We start from the raw sequence: 13,802 nt of genomic DNA on the forward strand, positions 1-13,802 counted from the left end.
AAGGCCTTATGGGCTACTATAAGAATTTTGGCATTTACTTTTAGGGACATGGGGATTTAATGAGAGATTTGAGCAGAGGAGGGACATAATCAGATTCAGTTTTAATAGGATCACTGGCTGCTGTGTTGAGACAGAAGCAGGGAAATGGGTAACAGATGCCTCTGATGATCCAGGCAAGAGATGGAGTGTTGGACTGGGGTGGAAGCAGTGGAGTTGGTGAGAAGTGGTAGGATTCTGAATACTCCTTCCTGAAGGGTTGGATGGAGCAGGAATGAAAGAAGGAATGAAAGAAGGTGTCTAGGAGGACTGAAGGTTTTGCCTCAGGTCTTCTCAGAGCACTATTGGCTCCCAAATTCATGCTTCCAGGCCAGACTCCTGCCCTGGGGCCTGGCTCACAGCAGGAGACTGACATTAACATTTGTTGGCCCAAACTGAAAGAAGTAGATGAGTCTGTTGGGTTGGTGGCATCATTTTTTCCAGGCCTCTATCAATAACATAGCTACCTCCAAATACTGAAAGAAGGATGAAAAGAGCTGCCATGTCCCCAGCTTGGCCTGAAGTGAGAAATAGAGACAGGGCAGAAACAGACACAGGATCATACTCAACCATTCCGTTAAGAAAATCAGAGATGAGTGTTGGTGGGGAGGGGAGAGCTAAGAGTAAAAAATGCCAGAATGGGCATAGTGTTGGGTTTGTGATATCAAGAGACTGGGTACAAACCCCAGGTGTGTCTCTGTATTCTATCTCCTCCCTTCAGTCATTTGTTTTCCCTCTGTGAAATGGGGTGGCTGTTTCTCTGAAAGGAAAGTCTGTTTAGCTCTAACCCCCTATAGTGCTCTGAGTCCTTTCCCTGTGAGTTCCTGTCTCCTTAACCATTTGACATACTACTTCTCCAACATAGTCTTTAGGAAACTTTTCTGTTTCCTTTCAGAATGATTATTTCTGACTCTGCCCTTTAAGTTGTGTCTACACTAGTTCCCAAAGGAAAACACCCATGTGTTTTTGACTACTTGAGGTAAATACTACCTTCGTCCAGTTACCCCATCTGTAAACTGGGAATAACACCAACTCGCAGGGCTGATGAGTAGGGTTAATTATATACAGAATGTGTTGGGGTTGAGCAGATACACAAGTGCTCTGGAAGTTTTTGGCATAATACTATAGCATTACAATAATTTTCGGCTTGCAAATTATACCCCAGCAGAGGCATCACATGGAAAAGTGGGTCTAACCCCATGGTCCGCTGAAAGTGAAATGGAAAAAATAAGTTGTGAAATATAACTTTTCTTCCTAAACCTAAACCTAAAGGCAGAGATAATTTTTCCATGTGCAACCCACATGCAGGCAACAAGTTTCCAGATCCTGAAGAAGACTTTCTTGTCCTGAGTGGCCTGGCCTGTTGCCAGGATATGGCCGCTCCTCTTTTCTGAGCCTACAAACCATTTAAATGAGAGGGGAGGGAGCCAGAGAGGATTTGTGGTTGGTTGAAAGGAGGGGCTTACAATGAAGATGTCCTTGCCTTTTGGGTTTTCTATTTGGGCCTCTCTTGCTTACAGAATAATTAAGTGTTTACACAGCAGATACAGCAGAGGAGTGATTTAAAGGATAATTTGAGATACTTCAGTTTAGGGTTACCCGAAATAAACACTTTGGCCCAAGTCAATTTCTGGGTCTTCCAATATCCCCTAGACACATTTCTCTCCCTCTCTCCCTCTCTCCCCACCCCCCCCCCCCTCACACACACACACACACACACACACACACGCACACACACAGATTATTTCCTGAGAAATGTTAAGTAGGTACATCTCAGGCAAAGAAGGGGCTGCGTAGATGGGCTTTGTGACTGTGGGAGTTATAATGGTGGGTTTAAAAAAATTAACTGGCTCATAGAGGATGACAGTCCTGTCTGACCAAAGAGGGAAAGAGCAAATGGCTTGATCCTGAAGGGACAATCTGCAGTCAATTCCATTACATCACTGTGTGCAGCTGAGTGGCCAGAGCACAGCCTTCAGAGTAAGATCCAAGTTGGAGTCCTGGTTCTGCCACTTCCCCACTGTGGCCTCAGGCAGCAAAGAGGCGACAGCTCTCAGACTGTGAATGGGACCTCCACATCTAGCATGGCCAGGGAGCCAGGGCTGTGTCCTGACCAAAAGAGCCTCTGGCCTTCCACCTGCCCTAACAGGTCCCACTTTTCCTACAGGATACGAAAAAAGAATAGACTCCCCCCAAAGCCCATCTAGTCGAACATAGGTAGCAAGTGGAGTCGATTAATGATTAGGGCCACTGTCCTAATAAGTCAGCCTTCTGAGGGAATTCCTCTGACTTGGGGGTCTCAGTCCTCACACCTCAGGGTTAATAATACCCTGGGGTTTGGCGGTCAAACTCAAAGGAGCACCGGCTCTCGTGGCAGTTACCTCGTTTCCAGGCAGCTCCTCTGGCGCCTCTCAGGAGAAACTTCACTGGGCAAGCGGGCCCCCTCCCTCGGCCTCAGTTTCCTCAGTTTTGGTCAATAATCAAAGGACGATCTTAAGTTGCTAAGTAGAGACTAGTGGAGATGACATCATTTCGGCGCCACCAGACCGGGAAGTGGCAGCCAGGCCCACCTGGGTGGCCCTCCTTTGGTCCTCGGGTTGGCAGTGCACGGGGTTAAAGCCCCGACTTCCTCGGGGTGAAAAGGGAAGCCAACGTCCGGCCTCCCCTCGGCCTGGCGCCGCGAAGGGTGCCGGGCCCCGGCTGCATCAGTCATCCCGACTGCTAACACGCTCGTTAGCATAGAGACTCCTCCGAAGATCTGGCACGCGGAGGCTGACCGGAGTCTCTGTCCCTTCAAGAAGGGGATTAGGCACCCTGTCCCCGAGGGGTCCCAGGCCGCACTTCCCTCGAGCGGATCATGCTGTACACTAGAAATGTCCGGGGATAATTAACCCCCCGTGTCCCCCCTCCAACAGTGGGGGTCCCTGAGGTGCACGGCGCGCGGGCACCCGGAGATGCGCACAAGTCTGGCCTCTGAGCGCGGTGGGCTCCTACTGGCAACCTCACGCCGCAGGCGGCGGCGGGCCCCGAGCGAGGCGGAGCCGGCAGCGCCGCGGGACCCCAGTGCCCTCAGGCGCCACCCCAGGGCTGGCGCCGAGGCGGCCGCGGGTGGCGGCGCGTGCTGAGGTGGAGAGTTGCGCCTGCTGAAGACCAGGGCACGAGGAGGGCGGGGCTTGGGCCAGCGGTCTGGCGGCCAGGCTCGTGGGGGTGGGCGGGGCGGAGCCTGCGGGGGCGGGCTGGGGGGCGGGGCGCGCGCAGGCCCGGGGAGGGCGGGGCCGCGGCGCGGGGCGGGCTCTGGCGGCCGGGGTGTCACACACGCGGCGGGTCGGGAGGCGGCGGCGGCAGCAGCGGCAGGCGCCGCCGGGACGGGCACGGGCGCACGGCTCGGGCGGGCGCTGGCTGCCTTCCTCCGTCGCTCGTTCGCTCTCCCTCCTGCTTGCTCTCCGGCTGGGGGCCGGGCTGCCCCCAGCGCTCTTGGGAAGGAAGAAGGGGGGGCTGAGGACGCCGACAAGTTCCCGTAGCAGCCGCAGATTCCGGCCCAGGCGAAGGCTGCGGTTCCGACGGGACAGGAGCGCGCTCCGCCGCGGAGCGCACGGCCAGAGTGTACCAGACGGGGGGCGCCTGGGCCTTTCGCTCTCCTTGGGGCCGCGGGCCGGGATCCCATGAGACGCGCCCGTGAGGGGCGACAGATCCGAAGCCGGGGAGGCGCGCGGCAGAGGCGGAGGGCGGTGCTGCAGCTGCTGGAGGCCAGGATCCGCCGGCAGGAGGCGGCGGAGAGAACTTGAACTTGGCGTCGGGAGCGGGCGCCCCGGACGCCCCCCGCCGGGGCCGGGGCGCCGAGGGACCTGGGCCGCAGCGCTGCTCTCCGAATGGCCGCGGCGGCGGACCGGGCTCCCGCGCCGCGGCCCTAGGCGGCCTCTCGCCATGGCCAAGTGGCTGAACAAGTACTTCAGCTTGGGCAACAGCAAGACCAAGAGCCCCCCGCAGCCGCCGAGGCCGGACTACCGCGAGCAGCGGCGCCGGGGCGAGCGGCCCTCGCAGCCCCCCCAGGCCGTGCCGCCAGCCCCCGCGGGCGCCTCGGCGTCCTGCGGTCCGGCCGCCGCCTCCTGCTTCTCGACCTCGTCGGGATCGCTGCCCGACGACAGCGGCAGCACGAGCGACCTCATCCGCGCCTACCGCGCACAGAAGGAGCGCGACTTTGAGGACCCCTACAACGGGCCTGGCTCTTCGCTGCGCAAACTGCGCGCCATGTGCCGCCTGGACTACTGCGGCGGCGGCGGGGAGCCGGGCGGGGGCCAGCGCGCCTTCTCAGCCTCGTCCGCGTCGGGCGCCGCAGGCTGCTGCTGTGCCTCCTCCGGCGCAGGCGCCGCCGCGTCCTCGTCTTCGTCCTCCGGCTCCCCGCACCTCTACCGCAGCAGCAGCGAGCGGCGGCCCGCCACCCCGGCCGAGGTGCGCTACATCTCCCCGAAGCACCGCCTCATCAAGGTGGAGAGCGCCGCGGGCGGTGCCGGAGACCTCCCGGGGGGTGCCTGCTCTGGCGGCCGCACCTGGAGTCCGACGGCCTGCGGTGGCAAGAAACTGCTCAACAAGTGTGCCGCCTCGGCCGCGGAGGAGAGCGGGGCCGGTAAAAAGGACAAGGTAAGGCGTCCCTTGGTCTCACCCCTGGTTCCTGAGACACGGTGCGCGTGGGTAAACTGAGGCAACGCTCTGGTTCCTACATCAGCTTGGGGCTAGGACCCTGAGGTCAGGGATCCCACGCTGCTTCCTAGTTCTGCCCCCTCGCATGCGCTTAATCCTGGATCCTCGGCCTCCTGACACAGTCTCTTTAGCTGCTGTTCCTAGAACGTCCCCTCTCTGGGCCCACAGCCAGGTGCCCCCTTCGGAAGTAGTCTGACGGGAGCATCCTACCAACCTAGACCGATAAAGACAGCCAGCCCTTCCATCCCCCGAGGACTGAAGTCTGAAAGTCAGAGCTGGCACGGATTTAGAAGAGCATTTATTCTTCTTTACCCCGTCCCCCCATTCTGTGGATGGGAAACTGAGGTCCAGAGCTGGGAAGGGACTCGCCCGATATTACGCAGCACTCTTGGTGGCAGATCCGGACCGGCTGTCTTTAAACGTGCATCTGTAAATTCCTCTAAAAGCCCTGCCCTGCCCCACCCCTCGCGCCAGGTTGCCAAATCCGAGCGGCCTTTTGTACTGGAGCTGCACCGGGAACCCCCACGCGTGCTTTTCCGGTTGAAATGTGCTGCCTGCAGGATCTCTCCACTTCGACCAGTCAGTTGCTCCCGCCGTGCACAGAAGGGGGTCCGGTCAGTCAATCCGTCCGACTGGAAGGAGACTCACCCCTCCACTCCTCACCTCTTCCTTATCCCACCCCACCCCCTACTGTACCGGGAATGTAGGGGATGAGTTTATGACAACCCCCCCCCCCCCACACACACATATTAGGCCATTTTGATCCCTCTCTTTGAAGCAAACCAGTTACAGCCAAACTGGGCCCCCACTCCTCCTCCTTCACACTCCTGTGACACCCTCCCTTCCCCATAAAATAATACTTGTTCTGCCTACTTATGGTGGAAGGCAGTGTTTTGATTATATCTGAGGCCCAGTGCCCTGCGATGTCTGTCAGGCTGACGTCCCTCTTGTTCTCCTCATCACCCCCACATTTTCCCAAAGGTAAACTTTTGCCCAGGCGTGGGCTGGGGAAGACTGATAGAGAGTCTGAGTTCCTTTTAGGACTGGATGTCCAGACAGAAGGGAGACAGGCTCCTACCTGCCAGCTGGTGCTAGGAAAGGGATCTTTTTGTTTTTCAAGCGGGAGGACTAAAGGGATCCCCCTCTTTTAATTTCTCTGCTTGGCTTCTCTCTGAGGCCCCAGGTCCTGAGAGTCTCCCCTCTCATCTGGGTCTGCTAAAGGGTGGGCAGTCAGTGGAGGATCCCACCTACCTCTGGGACCAGTTAGGGGGCACACTTCTGAAGCATAAACTCTGGGCTTCCTACAAGAAGCTGGGAGCCAGGTGGTTCCCCCAGGTGCTGCCTTGGAGGAGGGGGAGGTTTCTCTGGGAGCCTCCAGGATCAAAGGCTTACGGCTGATCTGTGAGGGAAACACCAAAGAGGCTCTCTGCTGCCTTATGCATGGCTCAGGCTTGGCTAGGTGCTGGCTTGGGAGACTCTGAAGTTCCCGGGTATTATGGTTGGTTTGAGCAAGGCCCCACCAGTGAAGGTAGAGAGATTCCCAGTTAATGGTGCTGACCTTCTGTGTCCCCTGTGTTATTCCATGACCACCTCCCAGGCGGGCAAATCCTTCTCTCTCACTGCTTGTGGTTCTGCTGCTTGCTAAAGTTTTCTTTAATGGCTTTCAAAACTTTAGTAGGCATTTTTTTTTCCTAATTACAATTAAGACTATTTCAAATACTGAGGGAGGGATAATGTGTTTTATAGCTAGAATGTCAAATGTGTTTAAGAGTTGGCTTCGTTCACCATCATGTTATTTTATGGGTCTTTTCTGTGCCCTCCTCTATTGGGTTTTGGAGCAGCCCCCCCTTGAATTTTATGGCCCAGGCTGCAGTGCTAATGATGAGTTCTGTGATGGGAGTGCTGTTACAGCAGGGAATGAAGTGGAGGTGGTCAGGGAGGGCCATTGTGGGGGAGGGGCGGTGACGATGGCTGGCTGCTGAGAGCTTGGCACTTTAGGGGATGCCTTTGTGGCTGGTATCGAGAGGTTAGAGTTGTGCAGGACCCCAGAGGGGCATCAGGGCCCAGGTTAGGAAGGACCTTGTAAGCTAAGCACAGTGAGGACCAGTGAAGGGATTTAGCTGCTAAGGGAGGTTAGCAGATTATTTTTTTTTATCTCTCTTCGCTGCATTTCACCTACTAGGTTGTGACTTTGAGACCTTTGATCTTTTAAGAAATTGTTCTGATCCAGAGACAGGAATCACAGCTACCAGATGTTCTTTTTAACCAGGAAGAGGGGAGGAAACCACAGAGGGCCACACTACACAGTGGTTCTCAAACCAGAACTTGCAGTGCTCTCTAAAACACTGATTCATCAAGCCTGCTGTGGGTCCTGAGAATGCATTTCTAACAGGTTCCCAGGTGATCTTTGCTGCTGATCCTGGTATCACACTTTTGAGGACCATTGATGTAAAGTGGCTTCTCCTTAACGCTCCCCCTGGGTCTTCTGATTGGAACTGCTTTGGGATGCAGAGACTCTAGATCCCCTCATCTCTGCCCTCTGTGTGGGGCTGTCTCCTCATCTGGGGCCACCACCCATTCCTGGTCAGGCAGTCAGATCGCAGCCTGGTTTTGGCATTATTTTCAGCCAGACAGCTTTTGGAAGCCCGGGCGTACTATAGATCACCCCTGAACACCTCGGAGCCTTCCTTCTGCCTCTCACACATGGATCCAGGAAAACCCACTTCTGGTACTCCATTTAATCTCAGGCCCAGCTTCCTTCTATCAGTTGTTGGGGATAGGACAAGAACCCATAAGGCTGTTGAATGCCTCCCCACCCCCCACCCTGTCTGCCAGGCCCTATGTTTGTTTTTAACATCAGGCCTCAGTTGGGAGTTACTGTGGTGTGAAGTAGAAGCTGTTGGTCCACAGATCCTCCTTTTCGGTGCCTCCTGTGCCACCTCCCACCACAGGGGTTCCACCTCTTGCCTCCCTCAGTACCAGAGCCTCTCTGTATCACACACTTAGGCGTCGTTTTATTCTCCCAGTGAGTTCTATAGTGCGCGCGCGCGCACACACACACACACACACACACACACACACACACACACACACACCCCAAGCATCCAGTCTTGGGTGTTTTCCCTTTTAGAATCATGTGGAAGAGGGGAAGGAGTGACAGCTACAGAAGACTTGTCAGTAATTTCTAGCATAAGTCTCTGGAGGAGATTGTCATACACTGTCTTCATCATTTGTTTCCCCTGGGTTTGTCTTGGGGAATTTCTTGAGGTCTTTACCTAGGAGGCAGCTTTGAGCTGGATCTAGAGATGGAACTGGGATTTTCTGTGCAGGGGAAGAGGTGACTGCATCCTGCATCACTTCTGTGTCAGTGCTGTGTATACGTGTGTGTGTAAGTTTGCATATGTAAATGTGTGTGAGTATATATGTGTGTACCTGTTCATACAGAATCTCAGCATGGAGTATGTTCCTGAAAACCAAAGCTTTCTTGCAGCGGGCCTCCCTTAGTGAATGGGAGATGATGTCAAGTAGGTGGGAAGCTGAGTTTGGACCCCCGCAGGGAGTCCTTGAAACTGGTGAGCCAGGAAAGGGACAGACTCAGAGCTATGATTGAGCTGTCACAGTGGGGGGTGGGGGTGGGATGGGAGAGAATGGGATCAGAGTTAAGGGACAGTTATAGTCCAGGTAAGAGGCTGAGAGAACCTGAGCTTCCCGGAAAAGAAAATGAAACTTTAATAGATAGAAATATTATTCCTTCAGGTTGTCTTTATTAAAAACTAACAATGACAAAAGAAGCCAGTAACTTGGTAGATCTCCCTTTGTGCAGCCAAACAGGTCTCATCCCGTTATGTTTTCTGCTGAAGTCTTGTTTCTTTTATCATAATTAAGTAAATGTTTCCACCACAACTGAGAAAGTCAAGATGCATGATGACATCAGTTTCCTAAGTTTTAAATACATGCTAATGTGTACCAACACTTTATATTTTGTCAGCATCCACAGGGTTGAGTTAAATAACATGTTTTCTAAAGAATAATATCATGTCTAACCGTTTGTTTGTTTGTTTGTTTGTTTTTTGTTTTTAAGATTCAGCAAACAGTTTCTGAATGGCCTGCTAGACAAGGGATATTCAGAGAATAAATGGTGGTCAGCTTTCCAAGAAGGAAGCTTCTCAGTTTGCAGTTGAATACCAGCTTTGCAAAGGTCTAGTCTGGGAGACAAATACAGCTAGAGAGACCTGAGGAATGCCAAGACAGAAGTGTGTGCAAGGGACTGGTAGGGCCTCGAGTTATGGGAAGTCAAAGAGAGCTTTCAGGAGGAGGAGGAGGTGATATTTGAGCTGACTCTGGAAGAATGAGTGGGAATTTCCTAGGCCAGGAACTGCGGAGGAGGGCTGTCCATGAAGAAGGGACAGGACAGCTTGTGCCAGGGTCTGAAGGCTTGGGAAAGAATGGTTAGAGGCTCAGCAGGGCAGGTATTATGGGGGATTGCAGAGGGGGTTAGAGCCACAAAGGGAAGAGGGTCTTTCACGTGCCTTGCTGGGGAGTTGCAACTTGTTTTTTGGGGTTTTTTCACACGAAATCATTGATGTGTGGCTTGACTGAAGCCAGAGTCAAACATAAGTTGTCAGTTTCCATTTTGGTTAACAAAAGGTAAGAGCCAAAGTTAGTGTCTGTGGTTTGGCTTGGGATATTCTTTTCTTTTTCTTTTTAATTTTTTTTAATGTTTATTTTTTATTTTATTTTTGAGAGAGAGAGATTGAGCATGAGCAGGGGAGTGCAGAGAGAGGGAGACACAGAACCTGAAGCAGGCTCCAGGCTTTGAATTGTCAGCCCAGAGCCTGACGTGGGGCTCAAACTCAAGAACCTGCAAGATCATGACCTGAGCCCAAGTTGGTCGCTTAACCGAGTGAGCCACCCACGTGTCCTGAGATACTCTTTTCTTTGAAGTCCTGTCCCTTGAAAGTAGTGTGAGAGAGATGTTGCATATCACACCCATTTTTCTGCATTGAGTCCCCAGAAGAGAAATCTGTTCTCTAGGCTTTGTGCTGACCACTTAATTGGTCATTTAATCCTCACAATCACACTAGGAGAGGTTTAGATACTGTATCAGTTAGCTATTGCTGCATAACATATAACCCCAAACTCTGTGATTTTAAAAACTAGGGGTTAGAAACTTTTCTTAAAGGGCCAGAGGGTGGGTAATTTTAGGCTTGAAAGCCAGTCTCCATCACAACTGTTCAACTCTGCCCTTAGAGCTGGAAAGCAGCCATAGATGATATATAAATTAAAGGGCATAACTGTGTTTCAATAAAATTTTGTTTACAAAAACAGGCAGCTGACCTATGGTCTGTAGTTTCCAACCCCTCCTTTAAGTGATAAGCCTTTATTATTGTCCACAAGCCCACATGTCAACTGAATAGTTTTTCTGGTCTCAGCTGGACTCATGTAGGCATCTGTGGTCCATTTGGGGTGGATGTGCAACCCTACTGATCCTTGCTGGTCTCTCTTACATGCTTGGGGTAGCTGGTTTAGGATGGTCTTGACTGAGACAGTCAGGCTCTGTTCCATGTGGTCTCTCATCCTCCAGCAGGCCAGCCTTGTTCCTATGATTGTGGCAGGGTTCTAAAAGAACAGAAGCCCATGAGGTTTCTTGAGGTTGGAAACTGGCACATTGTTCCTTCTACTACATTCAGTTGACCAAAGCAAATTACAATGCCAGCCAGGATTCAAGGAGAGAGGAGGAGGGTCACCTGGGTGGTTCAGTCAGTTAAACGTCCCACTTGGGCTCAAGTTGTGATCTCATGGTTCCTGGTTTTGAGCCCTGTGTCGGGCTCTGTGCTGACAGCTCAGAGCTTGTAGTTGCTCTGGATTCTGTGTCTCCTTTCTGTGCTCCTCTCCTGCTCATGCTCTGTCTTTCTCTGTCTCTCAAAAATAAATAAATGTTAAAAAAAATTTTTTTTAAACAAGGAGAGAGGAGGATCTGCATAATCTCATGGCAAAGGGCAGGGATACAGGCAGTCCATTAACCGAGGCCTTCAATACTATCCATCTACCACAGGTAGTATTACCCTTATTTTATAGATAAAGAAACCGACGCCTCAAGGTTAATGACTTGCTTAATGTTACACAGCTACCAAGTGACAGAATCAGGATCACATCTGTGCAATCTGAATTCCAAGTTTATATGCTATTTATCAATTTGTTGTACTATTTTCTGTGATTTAAATGGAGATAGTAGGGCTCTGATATTGACTGAAATGTGCGTTGTGTGTCTCCTCCTCCCTTCACTTAATGTTCCTCTTTCTCCCCTCTGCCCTAATTTCCACCCCATTCAGTCTGGGCTTTGGGGGTCCCCAGAAGAGACCCCAGAGCTGGCTTTTCTCTCTCCCTCCTGCATCTGCCTCTGAGGTCCATAAATGAGATGTTAATGAAGCCCTTGAATTATTTTATAGAGAAATTCTGTGCGCAGAGTTGGTGCTTCTCAAGGGACAGCTGCGCAAAACATGTGTCTTGTAACTGTCATGTCTTCTCAAATGAGAAACACCAAGCATTTCCTGCCTCCAAGGATTGGTGACGCTGTATGTGCTGCTTGGGGGTGGGGGTGGGGGGAATAAATAAATACATAAAAATAACCAAAAATCTAATGGTACCTTGAACTTATCAAAAAGGAACCTAAGTTTCCTTAAAGGAGATCAGGTGACCATCCTCTAATCTGACAATCTCGGAACAGGACTGATTTCCCCCGACTTAACCCCCTAAGACTTGACCTCATCCTCTCCCCGCCCCCAAAACATTCTGACCCATAAAATAGACGTTAAAGGGCAAATTTGAAACAGGTGTGGCTTCCTCTGGTCATTTAGCAAAGCTCAACTCGCCTGTGTCAAGCGCTCCCCTGGGCAGTTTATCTTGGGCTGACTTTTATTTTATTTTATTTTATTTTTTCAACGTTTTTAATTTATTTTTGGGACAGAGAGAGACAGAGCATGAACGGGGGAGGGGCAGAGAGAGAGGGAGACGCAGAATCGGAAACAGGCTCCAGGCTCCGAGCCATCACATCAGCCCAGAGCCTGATGCGGGGCTCGAACTCACGGACCGCGAGATCGTGACCTGGCTGAAGTCGGACGCTTAACCGACTGCGCCACCCAGGCGCCCCTTGGGCTGACTTTTAGATCTTGTGCTGAGACAGCCAAGAGGTAGTGGCCTGTGGGAGAAGGGGGAGGTCAGGCTTGGCCCTAAAAAATAAATTGGGATGTGTAACTTTGAAGCAGAGAGCTGGGATGCTGGCTGGCCGATGGCAGCACCTGTTGGCATTCTGAGCGGTGGTGGTGGGTTTCCTGCTGGATGGAGACAGGATGCAGTGGTCTCTGCCATCCTGACTTCATGACTTCTGTTTGGCCTGTGTTGCCATATGCAGGCCACTGTCAGGAGCTGTGTGGATACAGGGATGAACCAGGGGGTATGTGGTGCCTACCCATAAGGAGTTTATTGGTGAGGACACAGGAACCAGGTGAGAATACAGATTTATGTGGTGGAATTTATCAATAAAGTGGTATGGGTGAGCTGAGAGCCATTCTGTCACAGAGGCTATTCTGGGCAGAACCTTGATTCCTTGGAGGTGAAGGTAGCACCTTCTGAGAAGAAGAAGCACCTTCTGAGGTAAGTGCTACTGTCCTTCCCATTTTACATATGAGAAAACTGAGGGACAGAGCTGTTAAATAACTTGTCTGAGGTCCTACCACCAGTAAGTGGCAGAGATGAGATTTGAAACTGGATCCAGAGTCTTTGTCTTTGGCCACTGTGCCATACCCCCTCAGGCTGCGCAGTCTCATGCCTGAATTTCCTCTGTCTTATTTGTGGCTAGACTTTATAAAAAGCCCCTCTGTTAGCCTTGTAGGAGCAATTGATTCCTACATCTATGTAAGTATTCCATAACTTAAGAGCACTTGCATACCTGTAGTTAATTTGCTTTGTAGAGTCAGTCTGTAAGGAAAATGCTATAACCCCCATTTTACAGATGGAGAAACTGAGGCTCTGGGGAGGTGTGGAGGTACTTCACAGCAGGTACTGGCTTGAGTCAGTGGCCAGGCTATGGACCTTCTGTTCTGAGCCCAGTGCCCTTTGTGCTGTGGGTGTGGAAGTGGTTTGGCCAAAGCTCCAGTCCACAGGAAGGGTGACAGCCTGATTGATTTCCGGTTCTTTCCATGTTTTGATTCTGAAATACTTTACTGAGACCATTAAGGAGCATCGACAGAGGACCTTGCTTCCACAATGGAATTTTCCTTCTCTTCCTGTTTGGTATTTTCCAGTAATATTTCTCTTAATGTTTCACTTTCAGAGGCACTAGCTTCCTGAGAGTTTTTCGCTTTCTCAACTGCTGAGCCAGGAAGAATTGAATTTTCCTCTAAGTCATTCAGTTCCTTTCCATTTTCTCCAAGGGGAGCGCTCTCTGGATTTCCCATTATGCTGTAGAGGAAGGATCTTGGAGGTGGGTCCAAGGGATGGAGAGAGAATTAGTCAAGGCCTTGGGGAATGACTCACACCCTGTGTTTTCCAAGCAGGACTTAAGAGTAATGGTCAAAAAGGGGCTCCCCAAGGTCCACAAGGGGAGAAGTAACTTGACAGGTGGGTGGGGGGAAGTGGATATCACTGGCCCACTGCTGGGCTTCACTTACAGGCTGGACCTCCAGTCCTCAGCTGGACCATGAGAGCTTATATCAAGACTTTTCTCCCCATTCATTCATTCAACAGATATTGTTGACCACTGCTTATGTGCTGGGGATTGTTCTATTGAGGTACTGGGGATAAAGCGGTGAACAATACAGATAAAAATGTGTGCTCCCTGGGGTACCTGTCTGGCTCAGTCAGTAGAGCACGTCTCTTGATCCAGGATTGTAAGTTTGAGCTCTACATTGTGCAAAGCGTTTGCTGGAAAATGAATGAATGAATGAATGAATGAATGAATAATAAAATCTAAAAAAAAAAGTTTGTGCTCCCCTGAGTTTGCTCCCTCATGAGAGGAGTCAAGCAAATACAGTGTGTTGGGTGGAGAGTGTGAAAGGTAAAGCAGGTTA

The 13,802-nt window shown here is 51.6% G+C and overlaps 2 protein-coding genes across 3 annotated transcripts in view; one reads left to right on the forward strand and one right to left on the reverse strand.

The window, feature by feature from the left end:
* The window catches only part of ALDH1B1 (aldehyde dehydrogenase 1 family member B1), a 243,189-nt gene extending 240,526 nt beyond the window's left edge, over nucleotides 1-2,663 (reverse strand). The window contains exon 1 of the mRNA XM_058694851.1: nucleotides 2,418-2,663. The gene's annotated coding sequence lies outside the window, so the exon portion shown is untranslated. The remainder of the gene's footprint in view (nucleotides 1-2,417) is intronic.
* Nucleotides 2,664-3,334: 671 nt separating this feature from the next.
* Nucleotides 3,335-13,802, forward strand: part of SHB (SH2 domain containing adaptor protein B) — a 137,432-nt gene continuing 126,964 nt past the window's right edge. Inside the window, exon 1 of one of the 2 annotated variants that reach the window (XM_058694855.1) lies at nucleotides 3,335-4,674. In XM_058694855.1, the coding sequence (XP_058550838.1) occupies nucleotides 3,961-4,674 (714 nt within the window). In that variant the 5' untranslated portion in view covers nucleotides 3,335-3,960. The remainder of the gene's footprint in view (nucleotides 4,675-13,802) is intronic. The other variant, XM_058694853.1, reaches the window with a different exon arrangement.

Source organism: Neofelis nebulosa, chromosome 12 (genome assembly GCF_028018385.1).
Source record: "Neofelis nebulosa isolate mNeoNeb1 chromosome 12, mNeoNeb1.pri, whole genome shotgun sequence".
In the NCBI taxonomy this organism is placed as follows: domain Eukaryota; kingdom Metazoa; phylum Chordata; class Mammalia; order Carnivora; family Felidae; genus Neofelis; species Neofelis nebulosa.